The sequence below is a fragment of the Eumetopias jubatus genome, unplaced genomic scaffold (assembly GCF_037043125.1).
Source record: "Eumetopias jubatus isolate StellerSeaLion01/CBP00866 unplaced genomic scaffold, mEumJub1_p1.0 scaffold_4, whole genome shotgun sequence".
NCBI lineage: Eukaryota > Metazoa > Chordata > Mammalia > Carnivora > Otariidae > Eumetopias > Eumetopias jubatus.
Genome location: NW_028274810.1, coordinates 29,463,383 through 29,482,754, shown reverse-complemented (window position 1 = coordinate 29,482,754; position 19,372 = coordinate 29,463,383). Strand labels below are relative to the sequence as shown.

The window sequence follows — 19,372 nt, the reverse complement described above, 5'->3', positions numbered from 1 at the left end:
CTAGTCCTTAAAGTTCTTTAGTCACCTTGAAAAGAAGTAAATTAGCATCTGTAAGTATAGCTTAGGCTAAGATCTTCCCACATATCCTGAGGTGGCTTACAGTAGCTTGGAAAGTTTTAACAGTAACACTCAGATGAAATTTTTTCTGAAATGTTTATGTATTAGTCATACCCTACCTCTTGCAGATGAAGATATAATATTTGAAGACAACCATTATTATGTATCCCCTAACTTTCTCTTCTTCAATAATTAAATATTATTCATATCAAAATTACTCTGGTTATCTTCCTCTAAAAGGGCTCTAATCCTTTATTTTTTTCTTTTCTTTTCTTTTTTTTAACCCTTAAAAAAGGGGCTTTGAGTAGTTGGCAACAACAAATAATTAAGAATCTTATTTCCTTTCTCCTTTCCTCTCTTAGTAACTAATATATAAGATATCCAACGTATAAAAACACTAAGTCCAGGGCGCCTGGGTGGCTCAGTTGGTTAAGCGACTGCCTTCGGGTCAGGTCATGATCCTGGAGTCCCGGGATAGAGTCCCGCATCGGGCTCCCTGCTCAGCAGGGAGTCTGCTTCTCCCTCTGACCCTCCCCCCTCTCATGTTCTCTCTCAAATAAATAAATAAATAAATAAATAAATAAATAAATCTTTAAAAAAAAAAACACCACTAAGTCCAATTTAACTGTTCAATAAGCACATCCAGCACAATGTTCCCTCTAATTTGGGAGCGACAGTATTTATATTGTCCTCACCTTCTCTATATCCAGGACTTTATCCTGCATCTCCTTTAGTGCACACTGAGACTCAGCTTCACTCAGACGGGCTTGGACCAATTCCTTCTCTAGTTGCAGCACAAAATCTTCATTGTAGTTGGAATTGCATTTATGCTACAAGTTATAGACATAGTGAAATTTCGTAGAAGTATGAACATGTACATATAATATAAATAAATGCAATTACACAATACAGTTGTTAAGGGCAACCAAGTGTAAAAGTTCCATCTACCCACTACTTCTAGTTTATCTACTCCAAATAACTTTCCAAAGAATAAAAAAGTCCAGACTTGGCATCTATTGATGCCACACATTATTCTATGTTGGTAACTAGTTATTATACTAATCAAATCCAATTCACAAAGATAAATATCTCCTTTTATCTTTCCATCCATCCAGATACTAAGAATTTGTTCTGACTCTTAGACATGCCCTGTACAACAGTGTAGCCATTAGCCACATGTGGCTACCCCACACTTGAAACATTGCAAGTCCAAATGAGAAAGAATCTAAGTATAAATACAAACTGAATTTTGAAGACTTAATATGAAAGAAAAGGCAAAATATCTCATAATTTTTATATTGATTACAGGCTGAAATAATATTTTACACACACTGAGTTTAAGAATATTAATTTCACCTGTAATTATTACTCCTTTTAACATGGCATTTTAAAATGCATATGTGGCTCACATTATATTGCAATGGGACAGCACTGTCATACAATATGGAAATACGCATTTACTGAAAATTTTATTTTCAAATATAAATTTTTAAATAAAAATAGGGCATCCACAATAATGTAAACCATCCTAAATCCCAACAGAATAAAAATGTCTTTGCTCTTAGAAATGTAGAACTCTTCAACGATATGCATGAAAATCACTGCTGGAAACAGAAAAAGAAGATGCTGCTCAAAGAAATTAACCAGGGAAGCACAAAACCTTTCCATTTCCTTTCCTGCTCTTTAATGTGAATACCAATGTAGCCACTTAAATCCCTTTTTAAACCAGTTTCTATAAAAAGCTGTTCTAAAAAAGCAAAAAGACATCTAATTCACCATTATGTAAGACTTCCTAAAAGAAACTATCAGTTCACATTTAATTCACAGTAAAGAAAAGAAACAACTTAAAATTCCAAAATAGTCACAGAGAATCATCTCCTACTGAACTAGCTTGAGTAAATAGTTCCTTTCACTCTTTAATGCATTAGGAGTAAGACCAATGTCAAAATAAAACTTTATTTAAAAACTATTAAATGTTTAATTAAAACATGATACTCCCTTGCCCCAGCTACCCAAAAAAGATGATTTTTTTAAATGAATAGTTTATTTATGAAACAAATGAGGACGTTTTAATTCAATGTAGTACACATTATTTCTCCTAGGAATTTTCTGGTACTATTAAAACAGTATTTCTATACAAGGAGTATATCTGCAACAGGTATATCACTTTAGTAAATACTTACCTTACTAAACAGGAAAAAGGCACTCTTTTGGAATGACCACATCCAAAGTGCCAGGTGCCATAATTTTTGTTTAATGAGATCATGCTTATTTCATGAGTAATACTAGAATTTTCTGTCCTAGTGTCAATCCTGACACCTGTAGTCCAGGTTTGTTTGCCAAGATTCTAAATTAAGAGATCCCCAGGAAAACATCAAGCCCAGATGGCCCATTTGAGAATGGAATCATGAGATCTCATATAAACCAAATGATATAAGCAAGCACCAAAGAAACCTCCCAAAAACTGTACTAATATTGGGAACACATTTTTATCAATACAATTTACAAAATTTCTAATTGCCCTCTATTGTTCAAGGGACAAATTCTAAATTCCATAGTTTACACATATTATTTCTTCTTTCATACTTCCCATTGATTTGAGGATTGTTCCTCAATCCACTGTAAACTAGCGTTAGTTCTCAAACATTTGGAACTGCTCTCATCACTAACAACATCAATATGCACTATTGATATAAAAACTCAATGGTAAGTAGGTCCTTTTATTCAGCTCTTACTTTCACTAGACAGTCTATGGAATTTAACACAACTGACCAGGCTTAAAACTTTTTACTTAGATTTTGAGGTGCTACTCCTCCATAGTTCTACTACTTATCTTCCCTGCTGCCTCTGCCAATTCTACTACTTCATATAGGTATGTATGACTATATGCACATGTGTATGTGTCTATCAGTCCCTAGGGTTTCAATATTGTGTTTTCTGTCAAGCTCTCTATTTTCTTATTTTCTAGATTCATCCTATGTGATTTCATCTACTATCTAATATAGTTTGTATGTAAAGGCATAAAGTATTCACAATGACTCTAACTCCACTAAGTCAACTTCACCCAATTATCAATTTTCTAAATGGCAATTAGCCCTGTCCAATTATATTCATATGCATTTTTACTGGACAAAATGTACTTTCATGGGAATCAGTTCTTAATATTCATATAGGCTCACTAAACAGAGATTCTGCATTTAGTGTTACAACTTAGGGAGTTAGAAAAGGTTCTAGCATTTGTTTGGTTGGCTGAAACATGGACCAAAAGTTGGCCCACAGTGAGTAAACTGGAAATGCCAGATATGCCTTGGTTTAATGTAGAGGAAGGGAAAAGTGGTGACAAAGAAGTCCATGGAAGATGTAGACAGACCTCTCTGAATGGGCTAAAAAACATGAAGACATTTATTTGTGCCCTATGGGAATGCTCACCAAAGGGTGACCTCCGCAGAGGATTTTAAAAATCAATTGGATAGGATGACCCATTTTGTGGATACCAGTCAGCCTCTTTCCTCAGCCACCAATAGGCTTATGAACAAAGCAGCCATAGTGGGAGGGATGGAGGTTATGTGTGGGCTCAGCAACACAGACTTCCATTCACCGAGGTTATGGCCACTGCTAAGAGTCCAATCTGCCAGCAGCAAAGACCAACCCTGAGCCCCTGATGTGACATCATTCCCTAGGGTGACTAGCCAGCTATCTAGTGGTGGGTTGCTTACACTGAACTGCTTTCATCATGGAAGGGGCAGCATTTTGTTCTTACTGGAATAAATACTTTGGATATGGATTTGCCCTCCCTGCACATAAATGCTTTTGTCAAAACTACTACCTACGGACTTACAAAATGCCTTATTCATTGTCATGGTATTCCACAAAGCATTGCTTCTGATCAAAAAATTCACCTAATATCAAAAGAAGTGCAAAAATGGGCCCATGCTCATGGAATTCACTAGTCTTGCCATGTTTCCTAACATTCTGAAGCAGCTGACTTGATAGAACGGTGGAATGACCTTTTGAAGACTAAATTACAGTGCAAATGGCATCTTGCAGGGCTGGGGAAAGGTTCTCCAGAATGATGAATGTGCTCTGAATCAGTGTCCAATATACAGTGCCTCTTCTCGCACAATCAAAATTCACAAATACAGGAATCAAGAGGTGGAAATGAAGAATATATATGGAACACAAAAGATCCTTTACAGTGTCTCTTAGTATTATCTTGCCCTGTGATTAAGGTCAATGAAAAATTACAAAGGATTACTAATGGCCCAGACTCCTCAGGAATGAAGCTCTCGGTTACCTCACCAGACAAAGAATCAAAACCAGCAGAAGTCCTTGTGGAAAGCAAAGGGAACAGAGTGGGTAGTGGAAGATGGCAGTTATAAATAGTAGCTATGACCACATGACATAAATGTAGACTGTAACTGTCATGAGATGAGTATTTCCTTCTAATTTTGCTATGAATATGTGTGTTTTCTTTCCTCTTTTATTTCCTTATATAAGATGCACTGACTTTATATCAAAGTATTTAACAATTGTTAATTTTACATCATAGTATTTAAGTTATAAGACATCAAGAAAACATCACTGAAAAACTTTAACTTCTGTTCTGGGGAAGGCATTCGTGCATTTTCAGTTGTGCACAGGCTAATCGTATCATGTTAGGCAGAATTATGACCTTGTTGTCTTCATGTGGAGACTAAGTATGGTTTAAGGAGATCCACATGGTTGTCAAGTTGTCAAAGGTTTGACTTATGATGGTTAATTTTATGTGTTAATTTGACTAGGCCATGGGGCCCAGATTAAACATTACTTCTGGGTGTGTCTGAGGGTGTTTCCAGATGATTCAGTAGATTGCCCTCCCAATGTGGGTGGACATCATCCAATCCACTGAGGGCCAGAATAGAACAAAAGGTGGAGGAAGGGAGGATTCACTCCCTGCCTGCCTGCCTGCTTGAGCTGGGATATGGGTCTTCTCCTACCTTTGGAATGGAATTTACACCATCAGCTTCCCTGGCTCTTAGGCCTTTGAACTTTAACTAGAATTATGCCACTGGCTTTCCCAGGTCTCCTGACTGCAGACGGCAGACATAGGGCTTCTCAGCCTTCATAATGGCATGAGCCATTTACTCTCAATAAAACTGTGTGTGTGTGTGTGTGTGTGTGTGTGTTTCCCCTACTATTCTGTCTCTGGAGAACCCTGAGTAACGTACGATAAATTTTAGAAATAAGATTAAATTTAGTGATTTAGAAGTTTTATTATTGTCTGGGTTCTGGTCCATTTCAAATATGACCCATTAGAGCTTCTGCAATTGAATCCATTTTTGGTTCTTATTTCTACCATTTCCAATTTTCTTGGTTCAAAATTTTTTTCTTGGTTCAAATTTTTGCAGAACTAAATAGGAAAGTGATACTTCTGTCAACGTTTAGTCTATTAAAAATTTTGCCATGTCAGTTTTAGCTCTAAGCTTTGGTTTTTATTACTAGCAGCAGCCTGTGACATTTGCCAAGCAAGCTGGTAGAATAATAATAATGGAATAATGTTAATACTAATCCTAATAATAGGTATACCATTTACTGAGCACTCACTATGTGCCAGGCATTACCCTAGAGTATCAACTCCCTCAAGTCCTAACAACCCTCTATTATACACAGGACAAACTACAGCACAAAGAGGTTAAGTAACTTGTCTAAGTACACACAACCAGTGAGTGGAAGAATTGGCATCAAAGTGACAATGTCAAAAAAATGCCGCTGTGCACTGTAAACTACCCGTTTCCATTCTTTTTAAAATTTACAGGAAAAAAGAAAGTGTTATTTATAAAACAGGGTGTTTTTTTTGTTTTTGTGAAACTGTTTAACTCACTCACAGTGGAAAAAGCGATGTCAGGAAAGGTGATTGGTACCACAAAGCCTGAAAAAACCTGCAGCACAGGAGGGCACTGCCAGTTCCTTACCAGGACGAAGTGCCAGGAGGGGCAGGGGCCGTGAAACAGGTGAACACTGAGGAGCAAAAATTCCCAGTTCCATGTCTATTTAGGAGAACTGAATATGGCTGGTCTACCTCTTTTTATAGTTTTTCCAGACAAAACAGAAAAAAAAACAAAAACAAAACAATCAAAATCCTGAAACCAACATTATAGCAAAAACTAAATACAAACCAAAACAAAAACTGGGCTTTTATGAGGTTGACTTGAGGTCAGGAAAAGAATGAGAAACTTTGGAGAGGAAGAAAGAAAACCATCAAAGCCAGGAGAAGCTCAGAGATTTAATAGCAGCTATCTCACTCACTGTGCCCAAACCTCCACCATTCCCGATGCTGCTGTTTTAGGATGTTCCTGTTCCACTCACTCTAAAACAGTTTTATTTTTTTTTTAAGTTTATGATGATAATGACGATGATGATAGCAACTAATATCTACTGAGTCTTCATTACGTGGCCGGCACATGCTAAGTGCTTTGTACTCTCATTCAACATTCACCACAATTTCTACTCTAATAATAAGGAAACTAAAAAGACCTAGCAAAGTCACACAGCAATTGGCACCTCTGTTCAAATTGGCGTATGGACTAGAGAGCCCATGTTTTTAAACTTTTAAGCCATATAAGGATTGAAATATTATTTTTTAAGAGATTAATATACTGTTTTAATATGTACTGTTCTAAGAATTAATGGCATAGTATTAAAAATCTAAGCATCTAAAAATAAGCTAAATATCTCACGTAACATTCTTATAATAAATTCTTAGAAAAGTTTATTTCATATTCACATTAGTAACCTGGACAAATACATGACTTATCATCAAATGAAAACTGCTACAATTATGATGGCTAATAAGCCAGCAAGGGACAATTTATTCAAAAGTCTACAAATAAAGAATGACTTCCCTTAATATCAAATTCACTTGAGTCAATGAATCTCTTTTTTTTTTAAAGATTTTATTATTTATTTGACAGAGAGATACACAGCGAGAGGTAACACAAGCAGGGGGAGTGGTAGAGGGAGAAGCAGGCTTCCCGCTGAGCAGGGAACCAGATGCGGACTCGATCCCAGGACCCTGAGATCATGACCTGAGCAGAAGGCAGATGCTTAATGACTGAGCCACCCAGGCACCCCAAGTCAATGAATCTCTTAATGTTTCTGTGTTACTAGCAATCCCATTCCAATGAAACAAATTGTTTTTAGTAGGTGAAGTCTCTGCCTTTCAATCCCATATGCTTTTCTGGTGTTACAAAAGTTACAAAGGTAAGATGAATAACGGTAAAACCCTTAGTAATCTTTCTTGCTTGTGTCTTGAGTAAAACAAAAAAATAAATTCTCACATTCAATATTTGAAGGATACATGAGTGATACAGTGAAAAGCAAAAATCTGTATTTGGAGAGGTTTCCTGTATTATGAAGTGAAAAAAAAAATCCAACTGGAAAAAAGGATTGTCTACACAGATATATCCAGATATTCCCTGAATTTAGAGGCGCCTGGGTGGCTCAGTTGTTAAGCATCTACTTTCGGCTCAGGTCATGGTCCCAGGGTCCTTGGATCGAGCCCCGCATTGGGCTCTCTGCTCAGCGGGAAGCCTGCTTCTCCCTCTCTCTCTCCCTCTGCCTGGGTTCCTTCTCTCGCTGTGTCTCTCTCTGTCAAATAAATAAATACATAAAATCATTAAAAAAAAAGATATTCCCTGAATTTAATTATAAATTAAGCAACTAACTTCAGAACCTGATAATTATACGTCCTATTCAGGAATCCACACATTTCATGGAACTCTATATTCTCTTTTGTAGTATTTATCACAACTGTGATTAAATAATTAACCGTGCAATTAATTTTTAAAATATCTATCTCTATATATACAAGCAACGCCAGAAAGTTTGGCTGATTTGCTACTGTACTGTCAGAACTAAACTGTGCTTTTCATAGTAAGTGAGCAAACAATTATTTGCTGAATAAATTAGCTGGTCAACTCTTGGTTCAAAAAACAACAATATGGGGTGCCTGGGTGGCTCAGTCAGTTAAGCATCTTTTTTTTTTTTGGTAAGATTTTATTTATTTATTTGACAGAGAGAGACAAAGTGAGAGAGGGAACACAAGCAGGGGGAGTGGGAGAGGGAGAAGCCGGCTTCCTGCTGAGCAGGGAGCCTGATGTGGGGCTCAATCCCAGGACCCTGGGACCATGACCTGAGCGGAAGGCAGATGCTTAACGACTGAGCCACCAGACTCCCCTCAATCAGTTAAGCATCCGACTCTTGATTTCGGCTCAGGTCATGATCTCAGGGTCATTAGACTGAGCTCTACGTCAGGCTCCACGCTAGGCGTGGAGACTGCTTAAGATTCTCTCTCTCTCTTTCCCTCTGTCCCTCCCCCACCAAAAAAAGGAAAGAAAAAACAATACAGAAAGTACAGTACAGGGAATACAGTCAATAATAATAACTTTGTATGGTGACAGATGATAACTACACTTATTGCAGTGAGCATTTCAAAATGCATAGAATTTTTGAATCATTATGTTGTACACCTGAAACTGATGTCAACTATGCTTTGATTAAACAACAACACCCCCTCTATTATATACTGTATGTTAAGCATAGGTAGTGGTAAGTGAATGTTGCAAAAATAACCTATAAAATCTATTTGTTTTAAAAATAAAATTTATAGTAGTATGGAATAGGGTACATATCTATTGTCACATCTAAAGCACTTGCAAAAACTATTATTACACAAGGCAAGTAGTCCAGACTGGATTCTGTACCACAAAATAAAATCATAGCAGAAAAAAATTAAGTAAAAAATTGTATCTTACAACAACAGTAGCAACAGAGAAACAGACTCATAAATATGAGTGGTTGTCAAAGGTTGGGGGGAGAGGTGGGATGTGTGAAATAGGTAAAGGGGATTAAGCAGTACAAAACTCCCAGTTTTAAAATAAGTCACAGGATGAAAAGAACAGCATAAGGGATACAGTGAATAATAATGTAATACACTTTTATTGTGATGAGCATTTTGTAATGTATAGAATCACAGAAACACTGTTGTACATCTGAAGTTATTATATATCAACTGTACTTCAATTAAAAAGTTATATCTTGCTCTCAGCCTCAGCATATGACCCCAAAAAGATGTCTGTAATCCTCCGTACCACATGCTCCAAATAGCTACTTAAAAAAAAATCCAAGCAATATGGATGTACTATTTAAAGATCTACCACACTGAATTTTTTTTGAAAAATTGGTATATCCTTTTAAAATGATTTGTTCCCAACATCTTAAAAAATATATATATATCCTATAAGGCAGAAGGTTGTTTCTGCTTATTTATATACTCAAACTGCAAGTTTTTTTCTAATGCTGAAGAAAATGTTAAGAAGACAATTACTTCCATTAAAGTGAATGCTTGTATACTTAAGCTGATAAGAAAAGATGACTACATATGAATGTAAAACATTTAATTTTAGACTAATGTCAGAATTAGTTTTGGAAGAAAATTTCTGTCCGGATTTATAGGCATACTGATGAACAGTGTTAAAGAGTTTACAAAATATGTAAAGTCATTACTCAATTTAAATTTTTAGAAAGACTTATGTAAACTTACCAATAATTACAAATTAAATGGCTTTTTCTTGAAATGTCACTGAAGTAGAGCTAGAGGTTTAGAATGCAGGAGGATATGTTAAACATTAACTTCCATATTCATAAAGACAAGCAATGCACTAGGTAAATCAGGTGTGGGGTAATTCCTAATGCTGCTGAATACTTTTTCTAAAATAAATTATCTAGATCTCACAACTTCCACTGAGAAAGGTTGTTTTTGGTTTATGAACCTTTACTTGTGTGTTCATTTTAAGATTAGTTTTTATTCCTCATATCAAATCCTTGGTGTTTTTTCTTTTTTTTAAGATTTTATTTATTTGAGAGAGAGTGAGCCAGCAAGCAAGCACAAGCAGTGGGGAGGGACAGAGAGAGAAGCAGACTCCCTGCTAACCAGGGAGCCCAACAATAGGCTTGATCCCAGGACCCAGAGATCATGGTCTGAGCCGACGGCAGATGCTTAACTGACTGAGCCACCCAGGTGCCCCAAACCCTTGGTTCTTAAAAGTATCACATAATTCTTTCATGTTTTCTTCTGGAATTATAGGAAAAGGAAGGAATGTCAGAAGAAATCTTTTCTAGCCTCCCCTTAAGTACTTCCTAGTACAAAGGTCCGGAGAACTTCAAAAAGGCAATCATTTCAGCACTCAGCAGCTTTAACTATTAAAATTCTTGTTTATGCTTAATCCTAGCCAACAAACTGCTGGACAAACTGCTTATTCAGAATAACCTCAATAAGCACTCATGTACATGGCAAAAAAACTTTTATTAACTACATTAAGCAAGACTCAAAAACAGTTGGTTACCAGGAAATATTGTCTAAAAATATATTCATGCCCCACCATACTCAAAAGGGTCAGAGTCAAACATGCAACTACATGAAATATCATTGGATTATTTCTACTTCTGTGGGCTTCATGGAACATGTAAAACAAATACAGAAACAGTTTAATCTTAATGCTTGGTTTTATCTTATGGCTAGTTTAATATTTAATATTTACCGTAATACTACTAAATACTAAGTAGTAAATTTTATTTAGTGTACTAAATACTAAATTTGCTAATAAACTTACTAGATCATTTTTGAAAACCAACAATATCAGCTTCAAGCTATCAAGGTCAGCATAAAATGAAATCAATGACCTGTCAAACACAATCATTACTTCTGACTGCAGAAATGCTTTTTAGGGGTGCCTGGGTGGCTCAGTCAGTTGAGTGTCCAACTCTTGGTTTCGGTGCAGGTCATGATCTTGGGGCTGTGAGATCAAGCCCCAAGTCAGCTTCTACCTCAGTGAAGAGTCTGCTTGAGATTCTTTCCCCTTCCTCTCCCTCACCCTCTGCTCCTCCCCCTACTGGCATGCATTTGTGCTCTCTCAAAAATAATTTTTAGGGCGCCTGGGTGGGCTCCCTGCTCAGCAGGGAGTCTGCTTCTCCCTCTGACCCTCCCCCCTCTCATGCTCTTTCTCTTCCATTCTCTCTCTCTCAAATAAATAAAATCTTTAAAAAAATAATTAAAAAAAAAGATTTTATTTACTTGAGAGAGACAGAGATAGCAAGAGAAAACACAAGTGGGGAAAAGAGAGAGAAGCAGGCTCCGTGGCTGAGCAGGGAGCCCGATGTGGGGCTTGATCCCAGGACCCCGAGATCATGACCTGAGCTGAAGGCAGACGCTTAACTGACTGAGCCGCCCAGGCACCCCTCTAAAATAATCTTTAAAGAAAAAAAAAAAAGGAAATGCTTTAAAGAACATCAATGATCAAAAGTAATTAAAAATAAAAATTTACCTTTTAAAAACTGCTGCTCAAAAGTTAAATATATTATTGTGAAATAAGTATGGCCTATCACTGTAACAACAGCATTAAAAATCATTAAAAATTATGGAACATTAAACAAACACAAGTCCATGAATCTGGAGTGATATGATAGTCCACAGTGAGTGAGTATAAGAAATTAAAGAGGAAAAAAGAGAAAGGTCTCTTTATAGAGGAACATTAGCTAGTATGGGTAGAAAAAATGAGAAAATATGAAAATCACCATTTTGGAAACCCAGTCAGTGGATGCGAAAACCATTAGGTAAAAGGTGAATAGAGGATAAGATATTTATTTGATACAAAAGTATTTCCCAAAAGATTACCTAATAGTTGCATAGAAGAAACCTTATCTTTACAAGGCAAAGAGGCTGTGATAACCAAACTCAGCATGGTAATCAAACTCAGTATTACTATAGTGGGAACAATTTATGTTATGTGCTTCCAGATTTAAAGCAAAATAAAATTCACAACATTATCCATCATCTAGATGTTAAAATTTTCTAACTGAATCTAATTTACAGGAAATATAACACCATGAAGAACAACTCCAGAAAACGAGACAAGACAACTTGGCTCCATCTGTCAGAAGTCAAAGCCATCCCTTACATTGGTTACTGTTTCTTCTCTCTTTAGTCAGTCTAGACAGAAGTTTATCGACTTTATTAATGATTTCAAAGAACCAGCATTTGTTTTCATGAATTTCCTCTATTTGTTTGTTTTTAGATTTATTTGAGAGAGAGAGCACGCGAGCACAAGCAGGGGGAGAGGGAGAGGGAGAAGCAGACTCCTTGCTGAGCAGGGACCCCGAAGCTGGGCTTGATCCCAGGACCCAGGTATCATGACCTGAGCCAAAGGCAGACCCTTACCGACTGAGCCACCCAGGTGCCCCTCTATTTTCATTTTGTACTTTTCAATTTCACTGATTTCTACTTTTTATTTCTTATTCCTTCTACCTGCTTTAGGTTGAATTTCCTCTTATATGTCTAGTTTCTTAACCTTAGAATATTGGTTTTGGACTTATTTCTTTTCCTAATATAAGCATTCAATGCTATAAATTTTCCACTACATACTGCTTTAGGTGAATCCTACAAATTTTGATAATGTTGTGTCTTCATTTAATTCAACATATTCTAATTTCCTTTGAGATTTTTCTCTTTGATACGTGGATAAAAATGCATTAATTTCCAAATATTTGGGGGATTTTTTTCAGCTATTATTCATTTCTAACTGAATGCTGTTAGAGTCAAAGAAGATAGTTTGTATGATTTTGATTACTTTAAATTTGGTAACATTTTATGGCCCAAAATATGATCTTTTTAAGTGTTCTATGTGCACTTGAAAAGAATATGTGTTCTGCTGTTACTAGGTAAAGTGTTGCATCAATGGCCAAGCAGGTCAAGTTGGTTGATAACATTGCACAGGCCTTCTACATCTATAATGATTTTCCAACTATTTGTTTCATTCGTTACTGAGACAGGGATGTACTGAAGATTCCAACCATAACTGTGGATTTGTCTATTTCACCTTCCAGTTCTATCAGTTCAGCTTCGCACTCCTCTATTGTTAGGAGCACACACATTAAGAGATATATTCCTAAATACATACAATCCTAAATAAGACAGTTAGATCTTCTTTGTGAACTGACCCTATTACTATCATAATTTTCTCTATTCTAGGAACTATTCCTTGTTCTGAAATATACTTTATGTGATATTAATAGATACTCCAGCCTTCTGCTTAGTGTTTGCATAGTGTATCTTTTTTTCCATCTTTTTCCATTTTTCTCAATTATAACTAGTATGTTGTATCCAGCAGTTACAGGCAGACCACCTTGATCCTTCACTCCTGAAAATTCACTGTGAGGGAGTCACCCTCATTAGCTATTATGCTATCCAAATTTCCAATATTCATCTCAATGTGACCACAATTAAGACATGCCCAGCCCCAGCCCCGGGGGGAGGAAGCTCCCATTCTTCTCAGGCTCCTCATACAAAGCTAGCTCACTTGCTTCTGGTCCTACCCTGACCTTAACCAATGGGGTCCAGCACTGTGATGTAATATATTCTCCCTTATTCCCACCTTCTACTGCAATCAAACTAAATGTGTTATTTCCTTGAGCCTTATACATACCTTCATTCCTTCATTTCTGTAGTCTCTTTTTCTTTAAACAATTTATTGAGGCAAAATTCAAATAATCATTTTAAAGTGAACAATTAGGTGGCATTTAGGATATTCAAAATGTTGTGCAACTACCAATTCTACCTAGTTCTAAAACATTTCCTTCAGTCCAAGTAAAACCTCTTACATGTTAAGCAGTTTCTCACCCCTTTCCCACCCCAACCTTCCGGCAAACACCAATCTGCTGTCTGTATGGATTTACCGATTCTGGATACTTCATATAAATGGAATCCTATAATATGCAATTTGTGTCTGGCTTCTTTCACTTAGCTTAAGGTTTTGGAGGTTCGTCCACAGTAAAGCAGGTGTAAGTATTTCAATCCTTTTTGTGGCTGAAAAATATGTCATTGTATGCATATACCACAATTTGTTTATCCATTCTTCCACTGATAGACTTTTGGGCTATGTCCACTTTTTTGTGGATGATGTTGCTACAAACTTGTGTACACATACTTGTTTGAATACCAGTTTTCCATTCTTTTGGGTACACACCTGGAAGATGAATTGCAGGTCATGTGATAATTCTATGTTTAACTTTTTGAGGAGCCACTAATTTCCACAGCGGCTGACCATTTTATATTTCCACCAGCAGTGTACAACGGTTCCAATTTCTCTATCTCCTTGCCAACACTTATTTTTTATTATTATAGCTATCTTAGTGAGTGTGAATTGGTACCTCATCATGACCTGCATTTCCCTAAGGACTAATGATGCTGAGTATCTTTTCATATACTTGTCCATTTGTATATTTTCTTTAGAGAAATGTTTATTCAAGTCCTTCATTAAAAAAATTTTTGAGGCCAACTGACATACAAGATATTAGTTTCAGGTGTAAAATGTAAAGATTCAGTATTTATTTATATTGTGACATGATTACCACATTAAGTTTGGTTAACATGTCACCATAAGGTTACAAAATTTTTCTTGTGAGGAGAACTTTTAAGATCTACTCTCTTATCTTTTAAATATGCAATACAGTAATTACAGTTGTCATGCTGTACATTAAATCCCCATGACTTATCTGTAACTGGGAATTTTTACCTTTTGACTCCTCTTCATCTCATTTCACCTCCCCCTCCCCATCTCTGGCAATCACCAATCTGTTCTCTAGGAGTTGTTTTTTTTTTAGATTTCACATGTAAGTGAGACCATATGGTATTTGTCTTTCTCTGATTTATTTCAGTTAGTATAATGCTCTCAAGGTCCATCCATGTTGTTGCAAATGGTAAGATTTCATTCTTTTTTTGTGGCTGAGTACTACTCCAGTGTGTGTGTGCGTACCTCCCCCCCCCCCCGCTATCTTTATCCATTTATTGTTAGACACTTTAGGTTGTTTCCACGTCTTGGTTACCATAAAGAATGCAGCAATACTTTGCACATTTTTAAATTGTGTTGTCTTTTTGTTGAGTTTGAAGAGTTCTCTTTACATATTCTGGATGCTAAACTCCTATCAAATATGTAATATGCAAATATTTTCTATCATTTTGTAAGTTGCCTTTTCATCTTCTAGATAATGCCCTTTGATGCCCAAAGGCTTTAATTTTGATGAAGTCCAATTTACCTGTTTCTTTTTGTTGTCCATTCTTTTGGCGTGAAAGAACCCGTATCCAAGAATCCATTGCCAAATCCAAGGTCATGAAGATATATCCATGTGTTCTAAGAATGCTATATGACTTTAAAACCATAAAACGGTTATTTTAAAACTATAAAATCTCTATTTAGATCCATTTTGAGTTAATTTTTGTATATGGTATGTGGTGAGGGTCCCAGTTCATTCTTTTTCATAAGGATATACAGTTTTCCCAGCACCATTTGTCAAAGAGATTATTCTTTCCTCATCGAATGGTCTTGGCACCCATATCAAAAATCAACTGGCCACAGACATATGGGTTTATTTCTGGACTCTCAAAATTTCTACTCCATTGATCCGTATGTCTATCTTCATGACACTATCATATTGTTTTGATTACTCTAGTATTGTAGTAAGTTTTCAAATTGGGGAAGCATGATTTCCTCAACTCTGTTCTTCTAAGATTGTTTTTAATATTTAGGGCTCCTTGCAATTCCATATAAATTTCAGGATCAGCTTTCCCATTTTTGCAAAAGTTAGAATTTTGTAGATCATATTGGGTAGTATTGATATATTAACAATATTAAGTCTTCCAATCCGTAAACATAGGCTGTCTTTCCATTTATTTGTCTTCTTTCTTTCATCAACAGATGAATAAACAATGATTCACAGTTTTCAGTGCAAGTCTTTCACCTTCTTGGTTAAATTTATTCCTAGGTACCACAATGAAATATCATCTCCAATTCCTGGATGGCTATTGCTAAAAAACAAGAAATAACCCCCCCCAAAACAGAAAATAACAAGAGTTGGTGAGGAAGTAAAGAAATTTATTAGAACCCTTGTACATTGCTGGTGGGAAGGTAAAATGGTGCAGCCACTGTGGAAAACAGTTTAGTGGTTCCTCAAAAAGTTAAACAGAACTACCATATGATCGAGCAACTCCACTTCTAGGTATATATGCCAAAGAATTAAAAACAGGGATTCAAACAGATCCTTGTATGTTAATGATCACAGAAGCATTATTCATAATAGCCAAAAGGCAGAAAACCAAAATGACCGTCAACAGATGAACAGATAAAGAAAACTGGTATAAACATAAAACAGAGTATTATTCAACTACCATAAAAACTAACTAAATTATTATAAATGCTACAACAGGGATGACCCTGAAGATACTATGCTAAGCGAAATAAGCCAGACACAAAAGGACAAATACTGTATGATTCCACTTATATGAGTTGCCTAGAAGAGGCAAATTCATACGAGTGACAGAAAGTAGAATAGAGATTATCAGGGGAAGGAGAAAGGGGGAACTATTTTTCAATAGGTACAAAGCTTCTGTTTGGGATGAAAAAGTTCAAGAAATAAATGGTGGTTATTGTTCAGAGTATTGTCAATGTACTTAGTGCCAAGAACTATGCATTTAAATGGTAAATTTATGTTGTATCTATTTTACCACAATTAAGAATAAAATTCCCAAAAAGAAAAAAAGTGAGTGAATATGCTAACTGAAAGAAGCCAGACACAAAAGCCTCATACCTTAATGATTCCATTTCTATGAAATTCTAAAAAAGGCAACATTACAGTGACAGAAAGCAGAACGGTTGCTGGAAGTGGAAAGGTGAACTGCAAAGGGACATGACGAAAATTTGGGGGTGACAGAAATACTCTGTATTGTGATTGTGGTGATGGTTATACAACTAGATACATTTGTTAAAACACATCAAACTATACACTTACATTTGATGAATTTTATTGCATGTAAATTATACTTCAATAAAGTTCACTTAAATAGAGACTTGAGATGGTCTAGCCCTATGTAATCATTTTAGAGGAAAAAAAAACTGAATCCTTGAATATCAAAAGTCACACAATTAGCAAAACAGTCTGACTAGAATTCAGTCCCACAAATGAAATCTAAAGCTCTTTATATCATATAAAATGACATTACTGGCAATAGAGGGTGATGGTGATGGATGATTATATTGGTAATTTAATACCTCCTCCTGGAATAGAGGTTTGAAACCTTTATTCTGAGTTCTGAAAAATTCATGCGGTTATATTGGAAGGCTGAAATCAAAACATGTAGCAACAGATGTTCACTTCCTACCACTCGGATGCTCACTACTCTGCAAAGCAACTACTCCATTTGTCAAAATTCCAATGAATAAGATTTTGTATCCTTGGATCTTAAACACGTTCTGCCCTCTGAAGCAATATCAAAAAAGGCTACTCACTTTTCCATAAGATCACTTCTCAAATATTTGTAAATGACTGTATCTATGATGTTCTCATAAAGTCTTCTTTAGTACAGTCTAAAAATATCCAGAGCTGCCACAGTCTTTCCTACACTGGCCATAATACAGTGTGGAAACAATTCAAACGAGTTTCGGTTTTCAACTAAGAAACAAGACTACAAATTTTCTGCAAGCTACTTAGAATTAAATTGGATCATTATACTTCTAGGAAGACTACATGGGGTGGGGGGAGGAGGGTAAACTGTATTGCATTATTGGCTAATTCCTGATTTCCTGCCAATTAAAATTTCTAGGTCCTTGTTACATAAAGCATCACTAAGACATCTCTCTGAATTTGAAAATTAAGGGCAAGGCTATAGATTTATTTCTGTAAAATAACCTTTTATTTTAGTTTCTTATTCTGAATATACTTTAAAAATATTTTGGAATCTTTATTCATTATGTAACATATTAACTACATTTCTGAAATATTTCATGTATAAAATTCTTAAACATACCTTGTATATCAGAGTTTAAAACATTAAAATTCTTGGAAGCATAGGTTTAGGAGACAAAGGCATCTCTGACATCTCTTTGTTTCAACATGGATAAACTCTTGATATAGTTAATCATATATAAAACCACTTAAGTTTACTACTTTCATCTATATTTCTCTACCTTAACTAGAAAGATACTATGAGAGTGCCTAACAAATAACTTTTAAAATTTCACTTATGGCACAGTTTTTGTTTACTGCAGAAACAAAGTCAGTTTGTTTTGACTTATACATAGTAAATTCTCTTTTAAAGAGTAAAAGTTATTTTCTAATTGTTCACAAACCAGATGTTCTAGGAATTTTTAATGAAGTATCATCAAAGTCACTGGTTTTCTTTTCAGATATTTAACCATTATTACCTAAAGAGCTAGGTTTTGCCCACCTCATAGCCCTTAGTATCTCTTATTTTCTAAAATCCTTTAAAGACAATAATATTCCTATATTTTGCAAATTATTTTATTATCTAGAGATATGCATTTTGAAGTTGGAAATTTAACCAAGGCTCTGTTACTTTCACCTGTTTTGTACATCACTGCTTTATATATTTGTTTTGCATTTTATTATTCCAGTTTAGAAGAACGTCTGCCAAGTGAGAAAAAAATGTAAATAAAATCAAAGTAGAGATCTGCATTCTACTTGTTATATTTTAGCTCCACAATGTGAGTCTATCTTGTCCTTGAAACAGCACAGAGATTCTTTTGTTGTATTTTATTTTCAAAAGCTTCAGCTCATTCCCATTTTCCCACCCATTTTACTTTTTTCATTATAAATGAACATTCTTATTTTTATGTCCTATTGGTCTCAATATTTGAAAAACTATACAAAAAAACCCTAAAAATTCATGATTCTAATGGATTATGACCGTAGCTCATGCTAAATACAAATATAATACTATCTTTCCCTATAACAAAATCACATTACACTGATAACTCAGTTTAACCTAACCTAATTCCCAACAGGAACCCCCAATTCTGTTTCGTCTATTTTTATGCTTTGATATTGACACTTCATACAAAGGCAGGACAAAATATTTGCGTTCCCAACGTTTTAGTATTCTTTTACCACCTTTCTATTCATTTTTTGTAATGATCTTTATTTACTTAATAGAAAAAAATAAATTTATTTTATGGTTTTTTCAATTGTCAATTTCTTCTTTTTGCTTTCAGTTTCTGATATCTGTAGCCAGCTTATGATGGTGTTTCTTAATTTTACTGAATAAATGTAATGTCCAATTTGACATCATTCTATTTGCCTTCCTGACCTATATGGAGTTCCAGATTTAACACAACCTTTTCTGCCTACTGTTACAATCTAACTCTTGAGAACAGAAAACTGAAACAAGAAATAATATCTTTTTAAAAATAAACAGTTGGCTTTTCTTTTTAGC

At 35.4% G+C, this 19,372-nt stretch overlaps 1 protein-coding gene across 5 annotated transcripts in view; it reads right to left on the bottom strand.

Annotated features, from left to right (window-relative positions):
* The window catches only part of EVI5 (ecotropic viral integration site 5), a 197,265-nt gene that overhangs the window by 84,461 nt on the left and 93,432 nt on the right, over positions 1 to 19,372 (bottom strand). For all 5 annotated transcript variants that reach the window (XM_028087639.2, XM_028087638.2, XM_028087637.2 and 2 more), the window contains one exon: positions 753 to 887. In XM_028087639.2, coding sequence (XP_027943440.1) covers positions 753 to 887 — 135 coding nt within the window. The remainder of the gene's footprint in view (positions 1 to 752; positions 888 to 19,372) is intronic.